The sequence below is a fragment of the Sturnira hondurensis genome, unplaced genomic scaffold (assembly GCF_014824575.4).
Source record: "Sturnira hondurensis isolate 20B ecotype Veracruz unplaced genomic scaffold, ASM1482457v3 Scaffold0004474, whole genome shotgun sequence".
Taxonomy (NCBI): domain Eukaryota; kingdom Metazoa; phylum Chordata; class Mammalia; order Chiroptera; family Phyllostomidae; genus Sturnira; species Sturnira hondurensis.
In genome coordinates, this window is record NW_028077105.1 from 1880217 (window position 1) to 1905277 (window position 25061).

Here is a 25061-nt window from a genome sequence, read left to right on the forward strand (position 1 = left end):
CAGCTGCAGCTTCCTGTAGGTGGCGCCCTTCTACTTTATTTTCTCAGTTTTCCCCTGGTCATCTAGATTAGGAAGTATCCTTTGCTCTCCTTTTTTTTTTTCCCTAAGTAAAAAATTCTCCTCAAGTATGGATTCCATGTAGGTTTTGTAACACAATCAATCAAGTAGGTTTTTAATATTGTCCAATTTAAAAAGTACAAGAGAGCCCAGAGTATAAGGCACTTTAGCTAATCACAAGACTCTTAAATTAGATTTCTAAGATCCTCACATTATACTTTGGCTTTTCATTCTACAGTGAGATTTTTTTTTCCTCTTCCCTGAAGATTTTAGAAGACAGGTTGCATTAATTTTTTTTCTTTTCAAATTTTAAGTTTCATTTCCCTTTAAATTATTTTTATTGTAAAAGGATATGATTATGTTAAATTTAAATGGCACAGGAAATATATTTTTCAAGTGATTGGACGTTATTCTCTTCTGCATGATGTGCTAGATTCTTAACATGCATTCAGAAAATGTGTTTTGAATACCAATTGAATTGGGAAAGATAAAGTGGGTTAACTTTGCAATTGAACTAATTGATATGTAGCTCTACTCATATACATTATTTCCCTCCTGAAATGAACTTTTATATACCTAATAAAGGCTAAGTGGAATGGAGTAGATGAATCAGTGCTGCTTAGGTAGATGGAGTAGGACTCTACAGCATACTATGAAGAGTAACAAGTTCAAGTGTAAGAGGCTCACAGTTAATGAAATTCACTCTCTTTCTGCAAAGCAGATATAGTTCACTTTTGAGGAGGTTGTCCTTGCAGTAAAAATGACATGTACTTTCGGGAAGGAAAAAAAAGAGTTACTGCAGCTCTGTCAAGGAATGCTGCTAGAGGAAGTTTAACATTGGACTTACCACTTGAAGAATGAGCAGAGGCATGCCGAGTGGCTGTCAGGGATCAAGTGCAAAGGCCTGGAGGCAGGAATGAGTGTGGGCAGTTGGAACCCTTACCCCAGCAACCCTTGCCCAGTGAAGGCAGAGGTAGCATTGTGTATTAAAAACTTCAGCACAGGATAAATTAGCTCAGATGATGGGGAACTCTGTGATCTATTTGCAAGTCACTTTATTTTGTAGAATAAAAGGAGTGGATTTGGCATTCCTCACTACTCTTTCAGCTCTAACTTTTAGACACCTATGAAATCTCCGCTTTCCAACTTGTCTTTACTATATCCCTACTCACCATTATGTCCAACCTCAGGGCGCATTTTCACAGAGCTCTCCCCTGTCTGGCCCACCTTGTGTCCATTATCTCCGGAGAGTCTCTGGGCTGTCCCTGCATTTGGAACAGTGCATCCCTCCAAACCTGGAGGCAGGGTGGAACGCTGTGTCAGCAGGCCTCCATTGTGTTTGCACTTTTGGTTGGGGTTTCTCTTTTTCACAGTCCGTTTTCTGTCTGCCTCACCTTTCATTTGTCCAACATGCATCACACGAATATTGTGACTTGACCCACTATAGTGATAGCAGACGTTTTGAAATTGACCAGAGCAGATGGTAGCGATGGTTTTCGATTAAATTATTAACTAGGATCCACAGCCAGAAGCCTTTAACATCAACACATGCAGAGTTACGGGTGTTTCCTAGCATCAGAATTAACTGGCAGAGTGGGTGTCAGATCGAGTTTCTTCTGAAGAACTGATGCGCGTGATCATCTCTTAAGGCTTCCCTTTCTACCCCCATCTCCCCACTGGATGTTGAAGAGAGCGATTTCCGTATCACTTGTTTTCAATATGCCATATGATTCATCATTAAATATTAATTCAGAAGCAAAAGAAAGATCATTATACCGATGAACTTCTAGAAATATTGGTGATTTTCAATGAACTTTTGTGAAATAACATGATTCGTGGGACAGTGCAAGTAATTCTTCTTGAGCATGTGTTGACAGACATGTTTTCATTCATTAAAACCCCGTGTGTGTGATTTTAAACTTCATGATGCAGTTGTAAAAAGAGTAAGGTGACACCTATGCATTCACATTTCCCCACTTGTCTAAAAAAGGCTTTTCTTTATACCTGGTTTATTCACAACTAGGATCCTATCCACAGTCGTGCGTCTGTAAATCTCTTTTAATTTGGCTCATTTCTATTATCATCATCATTATTAGACTTATTGCAGAGGACAGACCAGCAAAATGTTTCACTTTTAGTTTGACTGGTTGTGTCTTGGTTTTTCCCCTCTACCTCTTGAGTTCCCTGTAAATTAGACAATTTTAAAAGTGAAATTTAACTTGAACGTTTAACTTGAATTTACCGTAGGTGGTGTTTATACTTGGTATTCCATCATATTGGGCTCGTTATACCGATTGTCCCGGTTTTGTCTGTTGGGTTAGGGAGAGGGCAGGCTGGTCCTTCCACCTCGCTATCCCTGTAATGTTCATTCCTTTTATATTCATTCCTTTCCAGCTAACTGGGAAGTACATCAAAGACGTGCACTTTTAAATGCTTAGGATCTTAGCTGAGAGATGAATTGTAGTAATGTGCTAGAAAAATGCCTGATGTGAAAAATGAGATTGAATCTTCAGTCACAAGTGACCACCTCATCTGTTGGTTTGTTTCTAATCAATGAAATGCCAAACAGCAATAAGCTATAGTCAATTCCATTTGTCTTGAATAATATGAAGTATATTTTTTCATATGTTGTATCAAATTGTTAAAGCTGTTTTTTAGTACTGTTAATTATAATTGTAATAACAAATGAATTTTACTGTAGACTTTTTTTAAAAGAAAATTTTAAAAAGATTTTATTTATTTGTTTCTGGAGGTGGGAAGGGAGGGAAACATCAATGTGTGGTTCCTGCCCACATGCCCCCTACTGGGGACCTGGTCTGCAACCCAGACATGCAACTAGATCAGGAATCCACCGGGTAACCCTTTGATTCGCAGGCCAGCCCTCAACCACTGAGCCACACCAGCCAGGTGACTGTAAATTTTTTAAAAATTTCTTAATCATGAAATTCTATCTGAAGTTCAGTTTCATCTAGGCATCCTGTATTTTATCTGGCATCCCTGTTTTTAAAATTTACTCTCTTATTTACACATTTATGGATTATATTAATTCATCTGCTTGTATTGTTGATTTGCTTTGTAGCCTCAATAATCGTTGTTATTTTGGTAGATATTATAGACTATATATCATTGCTCTCAATGTGAAAATGTTTAAAAAAACATGAAACATAAACTTTCCCTCTGAAAGTTAGTTATAGGAAGACTTTGTTTCTTAATAAACAGGATAAACCTAAATTATCTATGTTTATCTATTACTGAAGCATTATTACAAGTTTTTATTAAGTAGATTACATTCTTAGTTAATTTTTAGACATTTCTGCTTTCTACTAAGTGCATGTGTTTCATAAGGCCAGAGGCTTGTATCGGATACTTTGTGCTATGATGTTTCCCAAAGCCCCAATGAGCCTGAAAAGCACAAGAAACAGTGGGTAATTGTGGAGTTAAAAATTGTATTTCAAGTATTTTAACCATGCATAAAAATAATGAGTATGCCTAAATTAAGTGACATACAGCCTTCTATTTCAGATGTTAAATACTATTTATAGATAGATAAGGTTGAACTGAGAAATTTTCTATTTTTGAACGTAAAAGTCCTTTGAAAAGTGCTTAAAATTATCATAGGGACCAGAAAAGAGCTCCATTATGTCTGATTGTTATTTTCCTCTCCTCCTCTTCCAACTTAGAAGACCACAGTCACCTTTATTGATTATATATTCCATTTTCAATTGAGCAAGGGTTTGATTTTGTGTAGGTCAAATGTCTATATATATTATATGCTTTCTTTCTGCCTATACCTCTGTGTACAGTATTTGAAAATGTTCCTTTTTAGCAAACACTGTTTAGCAGAGTTTGTGAAGATTTGGGGACTCAAAATAAAGATTTTTAATACCCTAGCTGCATGTAATGCACCTAGGAAGGCCAGGATAGTGGGGAGGATTCCAGAGGGATGGAACCCTGATCCAAGAGTCCTGGGAGCCCTAGCCAGCTCTGCTCTTACAAAGGTTTTAGGTCTAAACATTAATCTTTTGTTTCTAATGGTAACAACAGTGAATATATTTTAAGTTTGTACAATAGATGAACCCTGAATGGTAACAGTCATTTATAAGTTGGTGCGGTTTTACTCTTTAGACTGTTATACCTTGAATATATAATGGCTCCTGAACTGCAGACTGTTAAATGCAGGCTGATAAGACCAAAGGAGTTGAAAACAATAACCCTAAATGAGAACTGGATTTGAATTCCTCACTGGTAGTGTGAATTGCTGGGCCCATTCCCTGGTTTCTCTCCCTGGCCCCAGTCAAGCCATTCAAATGCACAGGCATAGCTCGCAACACTGTTTTTTGGTTTTTGTCTTTAAATACTACACTTTTAAAGACAGCGTTCCTTTTTAACCTCCTTCGGTGACTCCCTAGCCTACCAACTAAAATCCGCCCCTCATCAAGCAGGGCCTCCAGGGTCTGGCCCCAGCTTCTCTCTCTACCTCCCGCGCCACCCCTTCCCCACACCACCTCCTGTAAGCTTCCACAGGAGCGTCTGCAGGCTTCCACTTCTGTGTGTCCTGCAGCTGGGCTGTACCTGAGCCCCTCTTCTCTTCCGCTCTCTAACAGCTGTTTGCTTTCTAAATGAGGTGTGTGCCCTTTGTCATCCTCCCCTTTCAGAGCCTGGTCTTATCTCTCTCCCTATGCTTGTTCATTACTTTATTGCATTTGTCCGTTGGGGTGTGCCATCCCCACTGGACTGTGGAACCTTCCCAGGGTCAGAGATCGGGTTGGATTTACTTTTAACCCAGATGCGTCACACGACCCAGCTAATAAGTGCTCAGTGTAAAATTGCTGAATGGCTGGACATAAATGCATAGTTCAGTCCAACTTTTTTAAATATGTATTACTTTGCAAAATATTCCCATGCCTCTTTCTTGGTGTATTATATACTTACTCCTGGCAAGTTATCAGATAACTTGTAGAAATAACCAGCTGATTCCTAGAAGAAAAAAATTAGAATTTGGTTAGAAGTAAGATTTAGGGAAAGATTAAGTCAGAATGTTGGAACTTTATGGATAAAGATGCCAATATTTATACAGTAGTAGTGGTAATAGAATTTCAAAGTCCTGGACCAGAGTGTATTTTTCTTTGTAATATTTGGAGTAATATGATTTACTTTAAATATTTTTATTATGGTACCTGTGTGTTTTAAAAGGACTTTTGTGTAAGATAGACTACCTTGAATGTGCTAACAAAAGATATCTTTTCAAAACTCAGCGCTCATGAAAGGGAGAACAGGACACGCCCAGTTCTCATCTCAGTTGGAGATCCCAGTTTTCTAGTTCTGAACTGGAGGAGTAAATTTACCTGTCTGGGTCACTGAGAAGTTGACATTCACCCTTAATAGAAATGAGAACATTCTTGATAAGCAGGTAGGGTTTGAGGGGGAGGCAGATGGGTTTAAACTAGACATCCAGTCTGAGATAATGTGAATATGAGTAGAGGCTGGCAATATGGAACTGAGCAACAGAACAAATGAAAGGCAGTAGGTGGAGGTGAAGGTTGAGCATGGGAGTTGAAAGGCAGAAGCGTCATCCACGGAGCAGCAGTCTTTATATAAAGGCCCCTTCAGCAATTTTCAGCCTCGTTTATCTCATGGCACACATGCACTAATTGCTAAAATGTTGCAGCACACCAAAAATATAGCGTTTGCCTCTCTGACAAAAAATAGGTATAATTTCGATTCATTCATACCAGGCGGCTATTGCTGTGTTAGCTGTTGTCATTTTTCAATTGATAGTCTCAGGGAAAAGAGGTCACTGCCTTGACTAAATAGTCAGGTATTGCATGTTTTAAAAATTCTTGTGGCACACTGGTAGAAAAATCACTTGTCCAGATAGTCACTGTTTCTCGCTTTAAAGGCCAGACCATCTCAGCTCTCCGTTGCATTCCGTCTGAGAGCTGCCCTAGACATTAGACAAACAAGCGGGTGCACAGCCCTGCATTACAACTGCACTGTTGGACACTGAAGCCTGGATTTCACACAGCATTCGAGTCATGAAATGTTCTCCTTTAATTTGTTACCCCAGCATTTCCGGATAGACCAGCTAGGTTGGGCCCAGGGCCTGTGATTTGCAGACTCCTGACTTACAGCCACAAAGTCATAGTAAGTAAATAGCATAGGACAGTTTTTAAGGACCAACTCTTTTAAGTTGTTAAGAGTTTGTCAGAATCCAGAGAAGGAGCAATCAAATGTAGGAAAGGAACTACAGTTGACCTGGGCGTAGGGGTGCTGAGCCCTGGGCAGTCAAAAATCCACTTTTGATTCCCTCAAAAGTTAACTACCTACCAAGAGCCTGTTGACCAGGAGCCTTACCAGTAACACAAACAGTCGATAAACACATATTTTATGTTTTATGTAGTATATGCTGTATTCTTCCAACAAAGTAAGCTAGAGAAAAGAAAACACTAGTAAGAAAACGAAAGGGAAGAGAAAATACATTTACAGTACTTACCGTAAAAAACCTGCGTAAATACGCAGTCCTGTGGGGCTTAAACCACGTCATTCCGGGGCCGCTGGCATGTGCTGCAGGGGCAGAGAAGGAAGAGCCCGAGCCCTGGGTTGTCTATAGTGTGTGGTTGAAAAAACAGAAGAGGAGGAGAGGAGAAGAGACCACATGTACTAGTTAGTTTACTGGTGACTACTGAGTTTTTTTTTGTTTTTTGGTAAGAATTGGAGATAGAATTTTAGGCTGTTGAAAAAAGGTACCATGAGCATGAACGTCGAAGTGGCAGGTTTGGAGCTGCCCTTGGTAGAGCTGGCAGTGTGACCGGGAGACAAGTCGAAGGACAGCTGAGGTCTGTTTGGTGGCCTTCTGTCTGGTAAAGCACAGCTGACCCTTTATGAAGCTGAGGGCTGCTTAGCTGTCTCTTAAGCGTGAAAAATGAATAAAGTCTCTTAAGACTTTATTCATCTCATAAATACTTACATGTGCCTACCACATATCAGGTGCAGTTCTGTTGACTTTAGCAATAATAACTTTGTTTTCCTAATAACCTTCTAGTGTAAACACTGTTATTTGCCTCCATTTTGCAGATGAGAAAGCCAAGGAACGGAGAGGGCACGCTGGGCGGGTGGCTCCGGGGCCGGCCATGCACTCCTGTGCTGAGCTGTTGTGTTTCCACGTGTGTGACATTAGAACTTTTGCTTAACTGTGCCTGCTGTTCCAAGGGTAGCATTGGAATAGGAAGCCCCGTGGATGTAAATGTTTTCTGCCAAAAGTATAAATTGAGCAATTAAAAATTACTAGACATTTTCATAAAAATGTGACTCTTCACTAAACCAGGACATCAAGGCAATGCAAATTATAAGATAAAAGCACTTCCCTGTTCTCATGCTTATATGCAAGACAGGAAGAGATGATAAAATGATTGGGGAAATTTTTATGATTAATAAGCTCTTTGAAAACATGGCATAGTATGTAACACAACCAAAATCCTAATGGATTTGGTTGTTGCCTGAAGATCTGGACCAAGGAAGCTGGAATAATGCCCGGAGGACGGAGAGCCTGGGATGCTCGGACGGAAGCCTGCTGGTGACCCCTAGGCTCACTGCTGCCCAGTGTTTAACCACGTAGCGGTGTTATCTTTACAGAACCGTGGCCCTTGGATGCCAAGCTTCATGTGAAGTGGGAAGGAAGAGTGCTCCATGCACTCTGACTGCTGTTCGTCTTCTGAGACCGCTTCTCCCACTAGTCCTGGTGGACAGGGAAAGCCTCACTACCCAGTGAACAGATTTGTGTTCTGTTTCCATCGCTTCCTTAAACCTTTTACCCAAACCTCACCTTCTCAGGGAGGTCTACCCTAACGCCTGTTTAACACCGCAGCCTGGCCACCTGCTCGTCCCCAGAAGTTCTTTCATCCTGTTCAACTTTTTCATTTGTCCATTGCACTTACCGGAGTACCATGTAATTGTAGTTTTTGGTCAAATAATGTAAGCTCCCTGAGGGCAGGGCCTCTCTGATGTGTCCCGGATGAGTGGCAATTAGTATATGCTCAACATTTACCTTTTTCATGACTGAATCAGTGTTCAGATGCCATTGTTGTACACGTGAAGCGCTACTTGCTAAGTGTGGGGAGGGCAGTTATGGGGGTACAGGGAGTGAGCAAAAAGGAAAAAGGACTCATGGACATGGACAACAGTGTGGTGATTGCTGGAAGGGAAGAGGGTATAAGGGGACTAAATGGTAATGGAAAAGTATATAATAAAAAAAACAAGCTACATGCCGTTTTCAGTTGCAAGTATGCCTGGTGGGTGACATGAAGCTTGTGGATGTGAGTAGGAGTGCTTCTGTCCAGAACACACTACCGCCTGCCTCTAGCGTGGTGAGGGTTGGAGGCAGCTCTTGAAGCAGAGTGAGGTCACTGTTGCTTATAAATTTGTTTTCCTAAGGGGAACTTTGCTCACTAATTTAACTTGTAGTCTCAGTTTCTTATTTGCCATCTGACCATCTGATTACTTATAAGTAAAGCTATGTATAGGATGAAAGAATACAAATTGGAAATCTGTAATAATATGTATGGTAATATGATAATATGTGGGGGGGGTTGTTTGCTTTGCTTTTGTTATTCAAAATTTAAGATTAAGGGGAGAGGAGGAATCATTCCAAAACTTTCCCTAGAGGGAGCCCCTTATATAAATTTTATTCTTTGACTAAGAGCTTTTGTTATAAACGAAATGTTTTGAGTTAGTGGATTATTACATTTTTCCATTCAGTTGTAAGTCTGGCCCAAAGCTATGAAATAAGAGGTTGTCTAACGTGCTTCAGTGACTGTTTTGCCATAAAGTGGAATTGGGGGGAGAAGTGAGGAGTATTATTTTCCTTTGTTTTTATAACATTTCCTGATCTGTATTCTTTTTCCTTTTTGTTCCTGTTCCTTTACCCATGGATATATTTTTCTAGTGCCTGCTTATACCCCGTTTCCAATTCTCTCTCTGTTTGTGTCCCCTCAGTTCTCTGAGGGTAATTACTAATGGACAAAAGAACCAGCATACTCACATTAAAGAGGAACCCAAATAATGTTTGAAATTACTCCTCTTCATCCTCATTGGGGGGAGAGAGAGAGAGTGTGTGTAATTTATTTAGCCAGGTGCTTAGATGATAATTAAATTTAAAATACCAATTTAAATGATTAGGATGCTTTATCTAATTTCTCCTTTGGAGTGGGTAAGTTGGAGTTTTGCTTGGGGGAGAGTTGTAACGGCTAGGTGCAAATAAGATCAAACTTTGGAACAGTTACAATGCTGATTCTGGGTGAGAAGACTGGGTGTACTAATTTGCAGGAAAATGCAACCGAGTCATCACTTACAGCTCTGTGGAGATTCTATTGTAAAGTTTTACTGCTTGTAAATGCTCTGTTGGTGCGGGAGGCAGAGCCTGGGGGCGTGGTCAGGGAAACAAAAGTTGGGCTCTTTTTCCCCCTAAATCAGTTCCAATGCCTGAATTAACTGGAGAGTCAAAGAATCAACACAGACTTGCTCTAAGTCTTGTCGGCTCCAGTAAAAAGATCTGGACATTCATCGTGACCTACTGAAAATGGGGAGCACATTTGCTTCATCTTGACCTCCATAGAGGGAACCTGTACTAGTCTGTGGACTGCAGAGCAGAAACACTTCTGATCTGTTGGAGAGAAAACTGAACAAATGAGCCCCGAGGCAGAAAGACTGAGGTGGCTATCATGCAAATAAGAACGGCGGTTGGCTTTCTCTTTCTGCACACGTTGTCACCGGCGGCTCTGGGCCTTAAAGATTAGGTTTCATTGGGAGATTTTCAGGTTCAAGGACTGTTAATGGTTTGTAACTGCCTGACAATAAGCTCAACCTCCAAGTTACATCAGCCTGGGCAGATGTCTAATGATTGGAGAACAGAGCAAGAAGTTAGAATCTGGAGCAGAAGGATGCGGCTTGCCACCTGCCTGCTGGACTGAGCTTTGAATGTGATTTAGATTTCTAAGCGCTGTGTAGGCATCCTGGAAATGGTGGTCTTCATTAATGCAAAGCTCAAGTCTTTAATTAAACTTTTTAAGAAGAAAAGTAAGTAGTTTCTTTTCTCCCCACTGTGTGTGTGTGTGTGTGTGTGTGCTGGTTCATCCTTTTGAGTGGCAGAATGAGAGTGTGAAACAGCATGATTAACACCAGTGAAACTCCATTCCCCACCAGGTTGTTCAGATACCTCCGACTTTTGTAACTTTAGGGCAGAATTATGTGATCTCAGCATGTCTTGTTTATTTACGGTTCAGATTTCAGGTGAATTTACTCCTTTTGTGCTTCTCAGAAGAAGCCCTTTGAAGAAACGGGAGGGAGAACCTTGTATTTACTTTACGTCCACCCTGATGTATGGTGTTTTGATTCTTTGGCTTACTGTGGGGGGGACCTCTGTGCACTGTGTCACATATTTTCGATGGAGATGATCCTCTAAACCGCCCTGGCACTCTCTGTTTTGTATTTTAGGGCTGGAGGACATAGTCTGTCTGGACTGATCCGTCATTGTAAAGTACACAGCTTTTGTGGTGGTGGCTTCATTGTGTACTTACCATTGGTTTAAATTTCTTTTATCTAGGTGTTTCTTCATTCCCTGGAAAAGTATAATGTTTTACAAATATGTGGTTTACTTTTACATAGTTATTGTTTTGCTAGTGTTAATTTAGTTTGGGGAGCAATGATTTAAACTGGATAAATGTGCGTGGGTAGGAGCCATTGGTAAGAGACACTTAGGAGAGAGCAACAAAGAACTGCACCCTGGGATGGCTTTCTGCAGCTCTTTCACGCAGAAGGCTGCCTTTGGGTGAAATGATTAGAATCTGCCCTCGAGAGAGTGAGCAGCACCAGGAAGGGACAACTGCTCTTTCCTGGGGGTCAGTTGGTAGCTTAGAGTAGGGCTAATGGTGTGATTATCATAGATTCAAATACCATTACTTGGATTTGATTTGTAATTGCAAATAGGAAGAGTTTCAGTTTTCAATCTTTTTCCACTGGTAAGGATGGTAATTCAATCTTTCAAATAAGTGGCCATCAGCACAAAACATTGTAATTAATTAGGGCTCCTCTTTGGGGGACATATGGTGTGTTCCACACTGTGCAAGATTTTCAGCTGTATGAGTAAGACTAAGTCAAGTCTTTGTGGATGTTATGTATTTAGATTGATAGCTATATGCATCATGCAAAACATTTGTTCAACAAGAGGATACATGAAATACCAGGTGCCTAATTTACATACTTCTTTGTCAAACATTCAAAGCAGAAAGCACACAGGACATTTTTATTTTTAACTTGACATCTAGTTCTCAGTGTTTATTTTTCCATTTAGCAATTGGTGGAGAAGGCAGGTTCGTTTATGAAATGAGTTATTTGGGGGCAAGGCTTGTAGAATTTAGCAGCTGTAGGAAAGGTGGCTTGTGGGGTGGGAGCTAACCTGTGGGCCAGGCTCCCTGGGTGCTGCAAAAGGCCCGCTTCCTCCTTCGTGATGGTTCTAAGGTCAGGGCTCCTTTGGAGTCAATTCACTGCTCCTGCCCTAGCCGAGCTTTACGTGAGTCACTTTGTGAGCTAAGACTTTGCACATGTTAGTTCACTTGATCTTTGTGATAGTTCTAGTAGCTGTGCTATGGGGTCCACTGGGTTGATTTTAAATGGGTTCAGATAGTTCACTAGTTCACCCATGCTTGTTTATTTTATTTTGAGAATCTGTTTTATGGTCTGGTTACCTACCTGAGACACGTTATTTGTAGAAATGGGTATGCCCAGTGTGCACTCTGTAGTGTAGGTCAGAGTTAGGGAAGCTTCGCCCCTGACTCCCAATTCTAGAACCTACTGATTGAGCAGGTGTTGTCACCTCCTGTAAATGACTCAGCATGGGTTCTTTCCCTTATATTTCTCTAGTTTGTCCTATGCTTGTCTTACTATGGCAGATGGGTAATTGTTGATGAATTTGTTTGGTGCTCCAGTGGTATGCCAGTTTAGGTTGTATTGTCAGGGAAAGTGAAATAGAAAAGAAGTCTCAAGCCCTACAGGGAATAAGGGAAAATGATTGGAGAGATTTAGCATTCTCTTGTGATGACCTATCATTCCCTCCGCTAATGATTTCATCATTTTTTTGTGCTGGGAAAACTCCGTTGAACTGGATTTTGTTGAAAAAGTAAATGACATTGGAATTAAAAAAAACATTTCAATATAAAAGTATTTCATGAAAGTAAGAAATAACAGAGAAAATTTTATAGCACAAATGATTTGTACTTCTGGATATGCTATTTAAATGTATTATTATCTTGAATGTTTATGGTTAGTTTTTTAGCTTTGGGTATATAACAGTGATGCTTTAAGATAATGCTTTAGGGAGGAAATATTTTATCTCAAACTCTCAGTAGGAAATTTGTTTCTGTTTGGACAATCTGACATTTACTGATGCAATGGCATTTTATAATAGAATAACAGATACCTCTCCTGGTGGACTTAAGTAAGAGTTTGAGGTCTCTATCAGTTTTGTCAATCATTTTCTGATACTGATTTAAAAAGAAAGCCTAAAATGCTGGGAAGCAATTAACTGAGTAAACACTTCTACCAAAACACGGGGGACAGTTTCACCAGTTCCTTTAGAGACAAACTCTAAAGGAACTGTGGGAAGGACCCCTGGGGTCTAAGATTAAAGCTCACTCAGAATTTGCGCTATTTCCCTCTTGCTGGCCCTTGCCCAGGAAGGTGTTAGGCACTGAGAACCCACCCTGATGTAATCCATTTGGAGGTAGTGCAACTTAATTTGACAACTGAATTGATTCTGTCTCTTTCTACAGCTGTTTCCAACCTAGATGAGGAGAGTAGATGGACAGTCCACTACACTGCCCCATGGCACCAGCAGGAGAACGTGTTCCTTCCCAGCACAAGACCCCCCTGCGTAGAGGACCTGCACCGCCAAGCCAAGCTCAACCTCAAAACAGTGCTGCGGGGTAAGATGGCAACCTGCAAGCTTGTTGCTCTGGATGACTGGCTATTAGAATGGAAAGCATAAATCTGATTGTTACTTATAAAATAAGACTTGTTTATAACGAACATAGAGTATGTGGTGTCTTTTTGACCAGAAGCCTTACCAATACCATAAGGCTTGGTAGGGCCTTTTTGAGACACCAAAACACTCTAATATGCTGTGGTTCTGTAGAAACAGATGTGTCCTCAGAGAACCCAAACCAGCCTAGGAACTGTTTAGTGAGTTTAAACCACCAGCACTGACTTAATCCAATTCAACCCCTGCTGACATGGGAAATTTTGCCCCTGCCTTTTTGAAACCACTGTAACTATTCAAAGCACATTTGTTAAAGCTAAACTTTCTACAAGTTTGTTCTGTGTAGTTCAAGTTGAGAGGAGAGGGGACCTTCAAGGCTTTGAAGGACTGCAGATTGTTCGATTTATCGGGACTTAGGCAGCACCCACTAGGTCCCAGTAGGCATAGCTCTGTCAGCTGGTGGACAGGGTACACTGTGGTCAGCAGCAAATACAGAAGGGTGTCCTCTAGTTTAAGATTCTTGTTTTTACTTTGACTGATCGTTGGTGTTAAAGAGCACAAATGTGTGATGAGGATGGCTTCCTAGAAGCAGTAAAGAAGGGAGGAGGTTCTTTAAAAGAGGAAGGAGTGACTTTTAAGACTAAGAGACTTTTTCTTTTTTTTTCCTTTTTTTTTTAAATTGACATTTTTATTTTCCTTTTTTAAAAGATTTTATTTATTTATTTATCTTTAGAGGGGAAGGAGAGAGGAAGAGAAATATCAATGTATGGTTGCTTTTCATGCATCCCCTGCTGGGAGTTGGCCTGCAGGGAACCGACCTGCAACCCAGGGCATGTGCCCCGACTGGGAATCGAACTGCAATCTTCTGGTTCACAGGCCTGTGCTCAATCCACTGAGCTACACCAGCCAGGGCAAGACGAAGAGACTTTTTCTTAAAACAGCAAACCAACGTTCTTATTCTCCTAGATGCTGCTTTACAAGTTCCCTCCTACCATACAATATTGGGATGTGTTTATACTAAAAGAGTACTTTTTGTTTATATAAAATTTACTTTAACTGAGTGTCCTGTATTTTTAAAATATTTAAATCTGAGGGAAATACTGTCAAAACCCAGCATGATGCCCCCCTAATTTTCATGATAGTTTTTACTTGTGTATCAGTCATTTATTCAGTAATTCTTTCACTAATGTGCTGTTACTATGACTACTGATTACTAGTGAACATTCATTAAACACTTAACTATATGCCAAGCGCCATTCTAAGCCCATGGCAGGAATCGTCTCATTTAATCCTCATAAGAATCCTACTGCTTGCTATTACCGTGGTGGTTTTACACATGAAAAAAATGGAGACGCAGAAGTTAGAAACTCTCCTTCCATCTCAAGTTTTGGTGGGATCAGGACTTGAACCTGGGCAGTCTCGGGCTGCAGAGCTCATATTCTTAACTGCTGCGCTGTATTGCCTTTCACAACCATTTGTTGGAAATCTGTTATCCTGGCAGAAGTGCAGAATACAAAGGCAGGGCCTTGGCTTTCAGGAATTTACACTTTTATTTATAGTGCAGATCACAATGTGAAAAATGCTCAAGATGGGCCAAAAGCGCTGTATAGGAGTTAGAGAAAGCAGATAATTTCTGCTTAGAGAGAGAAGGAATAGTGGTATATACCAATACCAATAATACCAATAGATGTGGTATTCTGAACAGAACTGCACAAACCATAGGTCATAATGCTCTTTTTTGTTCCTTGAATCTTTTATGACACTTAGAGTATCTCACATGTGTCTTATTACTCTGTCTTGTATCTTACAGTCTTGACATTTAACTTTCCAGAAATGGGGACATTATTTGGTTCTCTTTCTCATTAACCAGGGGAACCTGTAGACTTAGTGACGGCAAACTTAAATGAGAAGAATGTCATTAGTTGGGCTCTTTTGTATGGCTTTGGAGTTGCACTTTGACCTTTGCTTTCCTGATGTTGGTCACATAATGTGCCTAAATCCACTGGCAGTGTCTTCTAGATCTCTTCAGCTCCTAGTGATTATCTTTAGTAAATTTTGACGAGGAGTTTCTCTACTTGTAGCTCACCTTCCTCCCCCAAATAAGAGTTTTAAATGGCACTGTTCCCAGGACAAAGCCCTGAGGCAGGGCCCTGTTAGCGTTTCTCAGAGCATTGCACTGCCTGGTAGAGGGCGCTTCCAGAAAGGTCTGCGTGCGTTTGAATATTCGGGCCCAGCTTGTTCTGATCACTCTCCAGGAACCCGTGGGCCTTCACGTGTATTCAAGGACCAGATCAGAGCTTCCCTTTGCATCCCTCAGAAAAGTGAACATTTGCATGTAGATTTTTCTGGTATTATTTTCTTTTTGACTACTCAGTAGGTCCATATGAAATATCATCACCACTGATTTTGCCCTACTTGGATTTAATTTTGAAAAGATAAATGCTTTAGTAATTCCCTTAATGCCCTAAAATGGTTCACTGAAGGGATTTGTCATTACCAAAATTAGTAACTTTGGAAAATTCTTGGAGCTCAACTTTTAAAGTCTGGATTTAAGTGAAATACTCCTTAAGAGATTGTAGATACTATGAGAACAGTGGTTGGTAAAGATAAAGTAAGAAAGCACATCTGAACTCTTTCTTTCTTCATTTATTTACTTTTCATCACATGTATAGGACTTCACCTTCCATTTTCCCTATACCATGTTAGCAGCTGAGGGAAACAGAAGGTGAGTTCAGGGTTCTTATTGCCTCATTTCCAGTGAAGATTAAAAAGAAAAAACTTGGCTCCAGAATATGTGGCATTATTAAGGTATGATGGTGTGTAAGGTTATCAGTCTAAGTTAATTTGACCTCCATGTTCTTTGCTTAAAAGTATATTGTAGAAGCGTAGCTAGTTATTCATGATGGGAAACCTATTTTCTTCCTTCTGTTCTTACTAAGACCTTGACCCTAATTTTAAGAATGAAATATTCTTTATGGTTAAATGGGTTGGTGCGTTTTCATAGTCATTAAGTGGCTCATTGTATGAACTGCTGTGTCCATATTTATGGGCAGGTCAGCTCTCCTCTTGAGGATCATAAAATATGGAGGGAAGTGAAAAAATGGGTAATATCAGCTAAATAACTAAACATTATAAACATGTGCTTATTACAGTAATGCAGAAATGCTTAGTGGTCAGTAGAGTGAGCGAGGAAGGCACCTGGTTTACCAAAAATGTTATTAAAAAACTAAGTTTGAGTTACGACAAACATAAGTGCAATTTAATACATATTTGAGCTTCAACTCTCTACCATGACAGGAGTTTTTAAATGAATGATTGAGGTCTGTGGGTCTTTAAGGGGCCGCTCTTGCTGCCTTGTGTCAGGACTAAAGGAAGCGGATAGTGGTGTTCTGGGGCTGTGTGTGGGGTGCTCTGGGCATACAGGGAGGGAGAGATCCATCCACTGGCAGAGATGAGGCATCGGGCCCCCCCACTCCCATGGGAGAGGAACCGGGCTTCCATGTCATTGAAAATGGCATGTGAAATACCCAGAGTAGGGGTCTTCCATGTGCAGTTTTTTCCTCTTCTGGTTTGAATAGAGCAGAAATCTTTAGTATTTATTATTATTGGCTTGTCTCTAGAAAATTTGATAGAATTTGGTGGCCATGTTCTTAGATCAAACGATTTGGTTTTGTTGATTTGTTACTAGACATAAACGGGTACAGTAACTTCTCACTTGCAACTACAGCATAATGGCATATAATGATGCCAATACAGGCTAATTGATAGAAATGAGAGTTACTTGTCTGCAGTATTTTATACACACTGTAGTGAAACATCGTTGAATGAAGGAACGCCACTGGACGACCTGTGGTACCTAGGTATAAAAATAGTATTTTCGTGTTGACTCAGCAGGACATCCGGCTGGCAATGGGGAGCGAATTTCTGAAAGTGGATCCCACTACATCCACTCAGCTTTTTACTGAATTTCCAGAAGAATTCTATCCTTTTAATCTCCATACTTGTTGAAGCCCTTCATGAACTTCATCCAGGTTGTGAGGATGAGTAACCTGTACCTAACTGGTTTTTATCTGGGTGACTTTTAGCTACATTAAGTTGGAAACGGGGAGTTGAGGGGTGGGGTGGGCATGCGCAGGCTCAGTGAGAGGTTCAGATTTATGTCTTACAACCTAGAGACCTCGTCTGAAAACTAAGAGCATATTAAAGACTGAAATAAAACCATGCTCTTTTCTCAGGCTCCACCCCGCAAAAGCCCAACTCGGGAGAGAGATAAACATACTTTCTCAGTATGTTTAACAGGCAGTTTAGTTACAGTGTCTGTGTACACTGGTGCCTGAATTAGTTCCCAGAACATCTGTTGCTGGTATCAGAAATGTTCTGTAGTCACAGCTCCCTTTCCCGAAGAAATCTGTTTTAGCAGGTCAGGCTGCTCTGCGGGTCTGGAACCAGAAGTGTGAGTTGGAGGAGGAGTGCTGAGCCTGGCCTGCGGTAACGCACAGTCAGAGCCTTACATGGATTGTATCCGCAGGAGTGAGGATTTACAGTGTGAAAAGATGACTATGTGTTCCAGCTGATTAAAAACAGTAGTGTGTGTGTGTGCGCGCACACCAACCTGCTCCACATTAGAGAATGATACAGCTTTCTTAAGACTGTGGGCGAGATTTCCAGGTAGGGTCGCCAGGCTTCCCTGACAGTTTCTGACACGCGGACTGTGTCTAAGGCTCGCAGCTTCTGTCCTGCATTGTGGAGAGGCCTCCTAGTTTCCCATTTCTTTATTTCTGTCATTTTTGGGGGGGGAGTCGATTTCCATTCCCTGGCGTAGATAGATAACATGCTATTACCTAAAATACTCATCACAACACACTTGATACAAAATAAATGTTATTAATAAATATGAGTTAATTCATTAAAAAAAAGAAGAAGCCTCCTAACTCCCTCTGTTCTGGATTTGGTGAGGAGCCTTGGGTGTCTTATCTCTTCCTTGGGTCCCTAGGCCCCTGGGGGATCCCAGATGCCCTGTGGTTCTGGCTGCTCCCCTCGTGGGGGCCCTGTGGCACTTCTCATAGGACTGTCTGGGAGACGTCTTTCTGTGTGTGGCCTGTGGCTGTTGACCGAGAGCTTTTTGTCCCGGATGGATGCCTCTGCTCCCCCCTCCCACAGACTCTAGATGAGTAACTGCTTGGCCCACCTTGTGCTAACAACACTGAATTCTTCATCTGTTTTCCCATCTCTTTATAAAAATATGACATATAACACAGACAAATACATAAAGCACGTACAGTTTAACAAATAATTATAAAGCGAACACTATGTAACCATTACAGATCAGGAAGTAGGATGTGACGGTGGTGATCGCTTCACAAGGTATATCAATATCTGACCACTGTGATGTACACCTGGAACCAATGCAATATTCTGTGTCAGCTGCAATTGGAAAATAAATTTGAAAAAACAGACTGTGACCTAAACTCCAACAACCTCCCGCTGTCCTCGCTGTGTCACAGGAAAAGGCACGTGTAGGTTCAAGTCCTGGCTCGGTTCTGTGCCAGGGATACGTGATTTTAACTTACTCTTGAGTTTGTTCTTTCCACCCTCTGAGCTTTTCTCATCTGTAAAACAAAGATCAGAATATCTGTTTACATGGGAATAAAGTGAACTTTTATGTACAGTATCTCAAAGTGGAAGCAGTTCGTGGAGGGAAGGAGGGGTGCATTTTAATTTAAGTGCAGTGGAATACAGATGAAATCTTTTATTGCCCCCCCTTCCCAAGTGGCTTGAGCCGGTGCTTCCCCCCCCCCCCCGCCCACCGCAGAGATGTGGGGGCAGGGGTGGAGGAAGACGAGGCACATCACCAGACGGCAGGGACAGCCCCAGGCAGTTGGCACTGAGACTCGTTTCCACCACATGAGCAAGGTGTCTTTGCCCCACTCACTGTCCACCTCTGGGAGGTGACTGGAAGGTGGTGCAGGAAGGGACTTTCCAGGTCCTCGGATGAGTAAATCCCCTTTTCATTTTGAGGGTGAGTAAACAAGGCTTATCGGAGTTACAGGATTAGTTTATGGCTACTGTGCAGCTCATAGATGACCGAGCCAGGATGACATCAGGGTTCTAGCCTCGGCCCATGCTGGCCTTTTGTGGTCTCCGGCCCTGAGGACCTGTCCCTTTGATGCCTCTTCAGTGCCCTCAGCTTTCCAGAAGGACACAGGCACAGGGCTCACTGTTGGAATGGGAAAGCCCAAGGCAGATTTAGTTTCTTCAGGCAATTAATTTAGGGAATGCAGAATAGCTCGTGGTTGCCTGAAGGTGGTGGCTTCACTCTCTTCAGATTTCATTCAAACTCAATTAAGTTTAAGAGAAAGGAAGGAAGGAAGGAAGGAAGGAAGGAAAGCTTCATCATGAGACATCATACCTTACTAATGTCTGTAACCATGTTTCAGTTTAATGACATTTAGTACTTATTACTAGGGTTACAATAGGTCATTAGTACATCAGTGGTTTAAAAACAGAAGGCCACCAGTTATAGAAGGGATAAGTAAAAGAAAGATGAGGGTTTAGAAAGAGTAAATTCACCCAATGACTTAATTCTTACAGCTGAGTTTATTCTTTGTCTAGTTCATTACTTGTGTTCTTCCTGAAGAATCCTTCAGTAAAATTGATTTATAAAAGGAGAAGGTGAACTTGAGTTATTTTCTATTTTAAACAAAGGTAGGCCTAGAATTGTGTTGGGGTAGGGGGTGGTTTGTTATTCTGAAAAAGCCACTGAATGAGTTAGCGTATGCAGCGTCTTACCCTTCCTCAACAACCGCAGCACCGACACCTTGTCCCTTTGTCACTACCTGTCCTGGAGGATGCAATTCCAGGGCTGCCTGTGGGCTCCTGGAAGACCATGCCCGACTTTTGTACTCCCTTCCTCTTTCGGAAAATAATTTATGATCTCTACGTTTCCGCCTAAGTGCTAACATTCTGATTGGCCCCAGTGCTTAACTGCTTAAGGGTGCTATATGTGGCGTTTATTGACACAAAGATATAATTTACTGCTGGGCATAAGTCCTGACAGATGTGTTGACATAAAAATTTCCTAAGTGCTTCCTACAAGTGAGGCAGTGGGCTGGGTGTTGTAGGTGAGTCAAAGATGAAGGATGTTGCTGCTTTCTGCCAGAGGCTTACAGCTGGCTAGGGAGATAAGATATGTGGATGAGTTACTCACTGTGAGGTTGATGACAGTGAAATCATTGAGCCTCACCCTTGTCCCCCGGTGTTGTCCTTAAAACCTAAGTCTGGTCATGCCTCTCCTCTGTTAAAAACCCTTCACCAGCCCCTCTTTCCTAACTTCCTCAGCACCTGATAGCCTTTATGATCTGACCCCTTTAGCCCACCTCCATCTGCCAAGTCCCCTTTCTCCCCATGCTTCTCAACCCCTTCAGCCAAGTTCTGCACCCTGTGCCTTTGAGTGTAAAACAGGTCCGGTTGGAGTGCTGGCTTGTCCTGTCCACGCTTTCTCTCCATGGCATGCCACAGTCTATTTCTCTTCCCTTCTGAACCGCAGCTGCTCACACCTGGCAACTCCTGTTCCTCCTTTCAGAAGTCTGTGGGTGCCCTGGTCCCCACAGAGCTTTCTGGACTCCCCTGGGCAGACTGTGGCATTGCTTCTACACTTTGCCACACATTTCCATGGAACCTTGTACCCCTCTATTAAACTGCCTGTACCAGGTTACATAATTGTATTTTCTGTTTATCTTCCCTTGTGATGATAGCAAGATCCTAGGGAGCAGGACCTTTCCTTGTCATTTGTGTGATCCAACACAGAGCCCAGTGTGTGGCACTTTCAATGCTGTTGGGTTTTCGCAGGTCCTGGAGAGGCCGTGCAGAACTCAGGAGAGAGATAAGAGCGGAAGCCACAGAACAGCTGGTGGAAATGCAGGAGTGAGACTAGGGATGGAGGGGGTGCGGGGCTGCATCAGGAAAGCTTTACTTGAGGGGGTTGGGATGAAGTTGGCAAGAGTAGCTGGGAAGAGAAAGTGGGTGAGGATATTGTGGGGCTCATGGACAGGGGGAGCCTGAAGGAAGGCTCCTGAGTGGATCGTTCATTGGAGCAGTTTCGAGGAAGTCTTTTGGTTTAAGAAGTCAGATTTATGAGATAATGATTATTTTTATAAACAGAAAAATAGTACAAATAATTTTTAAGAACTAAAAAACTGTCAGACAAAGAAAAAAGGGACGGTATTTTGAGGTGGTGGCAGGGTACAGGTAATATAATTGCTTGGTTTAAAAACTAGAGCTGATTACAATACAGTTGTAATCAAAGGGAGCCATCAGAAGGCCAAAGATTTTGGATAGAGAGAGAGAATGGGAGGATGTTCCCTGAGGTGGTGGCAGGCAGTGGACGCTGGGGCACAGTGTCCCACGGGGTGGGTTTCAGCTTCTGTCTCCTAAACTGAGAATTGGAGAGAGCACCTTCTGAGATGGAGCAAAAGAATGTTGAAGTTGTTCACTAGGCAGCATTGGAGGCCTGGTGGAAGTGGGGCCCCCACTGGATTACTAAACCTTTGGTAAAAAGGATGACTTCATTTGGTGCTCTCTTGTTCAGTGCTTGTGAATTTAATTAGGTTGACTTTTCAAAGACAAATGATAATGCTTTTCAAAGACAAATGATAATGCTTTCAGAGACTTTATACAAGAAATATAAGGATTTCTTTTGGAATTTATGTCCTCAGGGAAACAATGGATTAAATTCTCTATTGAGAAAAGAGAAGAACAAAGACAAAAACGAGGCCCTGACAGATTGGGGATGCCACACACAGCAGGCAGTTTAACTTTGCATGTCGGACTTTTTGGCTCACCAGTTTTTTTGTAATACTCACTACTGAGCATGGTAACCCTGGAAGGGTACTTAATAACCTGTGAGAGGAAGTCAGATGCAGGGGCAAAGGAAAAATGAACACTCATTGCTTTTACAGGAGGTAAAGAGACATGTTGTCTTTTTCTAATGGTAAGCAACACACAAAAGATAGAATAGCAAGGACGGTCATTTAAATGATCCAGGTCTAACAAAGCACTCTGGATTGTTTAAACAAAAGGCTTTTGTTTTGTTTTTTTGTGTATGTGTGCCTGTAGCCAGTCTGCTGTTTCAGCAATTCTATTTTAATTCCTGATAAAGGGAGTAACTTGAGTGGCCTCTATATTTCACTCAGTGCAGCATAAAAATGGCACATTGAAGGTACTGTGGATAAGGTTTGTTATCATTCACTGTACAACTGAAGTCTCTAGTGTTGGTTTAGAATCTCTGCAGGCTATTTGATATTGAGTAACCTTGGTGATGCTCCACCACTGCCAGTGATAGGGCTTTTTCATTCAGAAGTGAAATGAGAGCACCTCAGGTTTGGCTTCCCTGGGATGTGCTCAGCCAGGACTTGCACACCCTTAGTACAGTCGAGTTAGTGGCGGGCATCAGACAGCTCTCAGCTTAATTTCAATCCCATTTACTTCTGCACATCTCCTTAAGTTAATTTGTGTATGTGAAGAGAAGAACTGTTCAACTTCAGTTTGGTGCATGGCAAATAACATTTTAAGAGTCACTCTTTCCATCGTTTGCAATGAAAAATAAAGCTAACAGTTTTATCCAGCCCCTTAAGTTTTAGTATTTAATTCTTAACTCTTGGAAGAGCTTTTTATTCCACTCTATTAAGGAATTAACCATAGAGGGAGACTATTAATCAAAATTACTATTTTTTCCTCTTCTACCTAAAATGAGATTGCCATACAGTATTTCATACTGATGCCACTGGTCCCAGGCTGTGGGGGCGGGGGCAACTCTTTCCAGTGCAGTAACACATTAGTCAGCAAATTCATGTCCTGTTTATTGAGCCACTGACACAATTAATGTGTATTTTTTTCCTCTAATACTCTGCCTTCTCTGTCCTGATCACTTCATTTTGCCAAATGCACTGTGTAAACTGAAGGAGAAGTCATTGGAATTGTGTTAAATAACTTTCGGGCATGTGAATTTGGCAGTCTCCTTTTCGTTCTTTTTCCTCTTTTGGCAGAGAAGCCCATTCATGTCCAAGGTGGCATTCCATCACCATCTCCACTTTTCTGCCTTACTCCTCCCCAAAGCTTTTCTGGGAGGTTTCTCTATAACCGAAGCCTTCCGGTGGCATCTGCTCTACTGAACAGAAATCTTCTGGGAGTTGCCTATCATGTAGTTTGTCTTTCCATGCTGGATTTGGTCAGTTTTCCTAAAATTCTACTAAGACTAAACTTCCTTGGATACATAACCCGGATAGAGCACTAAACATTATTTTCCCTATTGCGTACCCCCCCACCTGCTCTTCCTTCATCCTCTTATTACTTGATTGGGGCCCCTCTCCCATTAAATTCTGTGTTGATGCTGGTCCCAACTCCTCCTCTCCAGTGTTGCTTAATTACCACCGACGACGTGACTAGTGTGATTTGGAGAACCACTGCTCTATAAATTGTCACGTGAGCTTCTTTATCCATCATCTGAACTGTAAGCTCCTTGAAGGTTGGAATGCATCAGGCAAGCACAGCTCAATACAAGCTGGGGTTTGAACACGCAGCTATCAACTTTCAGAGTTTGAGCTCTTGACGTCCGCTGTTCATTACCTGGCCGGTAGTGGGTTTCTTGAGCAAATTGAGACTCCTTCCCTTTGGCGGAACCCCTTTTCCTCGACGCTTGGGTGATAGTTGGTCCTGACTGGCCCTCTTTTTCTTCCCCACAGTTAAGCAAATTATACTCTAGCAGCTGGAACATTTTGTTTTATATGCGTCATTAAGAGAGGAGATATTTACTTTCAGAACTTTTAGAGAGACTTGGGCTTCATCATTAAAGCCATACATTTTCTCCTCATCCTTTTATGTTTTGTGGTGCTTTGGGTGTTGTGTGTCATCAAGATGATGACTGATGAAGAAGTAGTTTTATGGACTTAAATATGCATTTATTGGGAGATAAATTTGGATTTAATACTTCATATATAATAATGTTCTTTTATGTCATTGTAAGTATTCCTATACAACTACATTTAAACTCTTACCCTAAAGGGAGAGGGGAGAATAGAATGAATCATTGATGTAATACTCAACTAAGGGCATATTTATTTGGAATCTGTCATTTAAAATTGTTATCGAATTATCTAGAAAAATATTCTCTGAAAAGATCTATATTAAATCCATGGCATCTTTAAGATTTAACATAGCTTTTCACCTCACTTGATATGCTACAAATAACTAAGTTACTTAAACATTTAACCATTTATAGTCTCTTAATTATGTTCTGATTTGTTGATTCTTAAAGACAATTTAAGTACATTGATGTTCACCTATTAGGAAGAATTTAGGGAAAACACAGATGTCATTTTAGAAAATTCAGTGTGTAACTAGCAAGGCAGAATCTTAACTCCAGTATCAGTATGGTTTTTTTTTTCTCTCTTTTAATACTGCCAAACTCAATAAAATAATGAACTAGAAGGTAAATCCCTTCTATTTTAAAATGCATTTTGGTTTGATTTCCCTTAAGAAAATAAGTTTTTTAATATTTGCGAACTGTAGTATTTGAGTGCAGTAAATTTTCCCCGTGTGCTTACTTGAGAGCTTAAACTAGATTCCTTAGCTGTGTGATAGCCGATACAGCTGTTGAACAAGAATTGATTCTCTTCCAAACATATACGATTGTAGCCTTATGTGCTCTTAACCCTCTGATCCTGGATAAAGGTACGTGATAGAACTGGTCTTCAACTGGTCTTGATAATCTGATGAATAAATAACTGGGATAGAAGTTTGGAAACCTGGATCTACCAGAAACATGACACCTGGGTTTCATAATCCATAGACAAATATAGATGTGCTTGCCCGTGGCCAGAGGTTAGAACATTGTGGAGAGAAACTGCTACAGGAATTGGGCATCAAGCAATGCACGTGTGGCTACTGAAAAGCCGTGCAACCCTGGACAAGACAGACACAC

The 25061-nt window shown here is 41.3% G+C and overlaps 1 protein-coding gene across 8 annotated transcripts in view; it reads left to right on the plus strand.

Moving 5' to 3' along the window:
• Positions 1–25061, plus strand: part of NHSL1 (NHS like 1) — a 219757-nt gene that overhangs the window by 148274 nt on the left and 46422 nt on the right. For 6 of the 8 annotated variants that reach the window (XM_037045647.1, XM_037045649.1, XM_037045648.1 and 3 more), the window contains exon 2: positions 12879–13031. In XM_037045647.1, the coding sequence (XP_036901542.1) occupies positions 12879–13031 (153 nt within the window). Of the gene's footprint in view, positions 1–9526; positions 10129–12878; positions 13032–25061 lie in introns of those variants that run through there. The other 2 variants (XM_037045652.1, XM_037045655.1) reach the window with 1 other exon arrangement.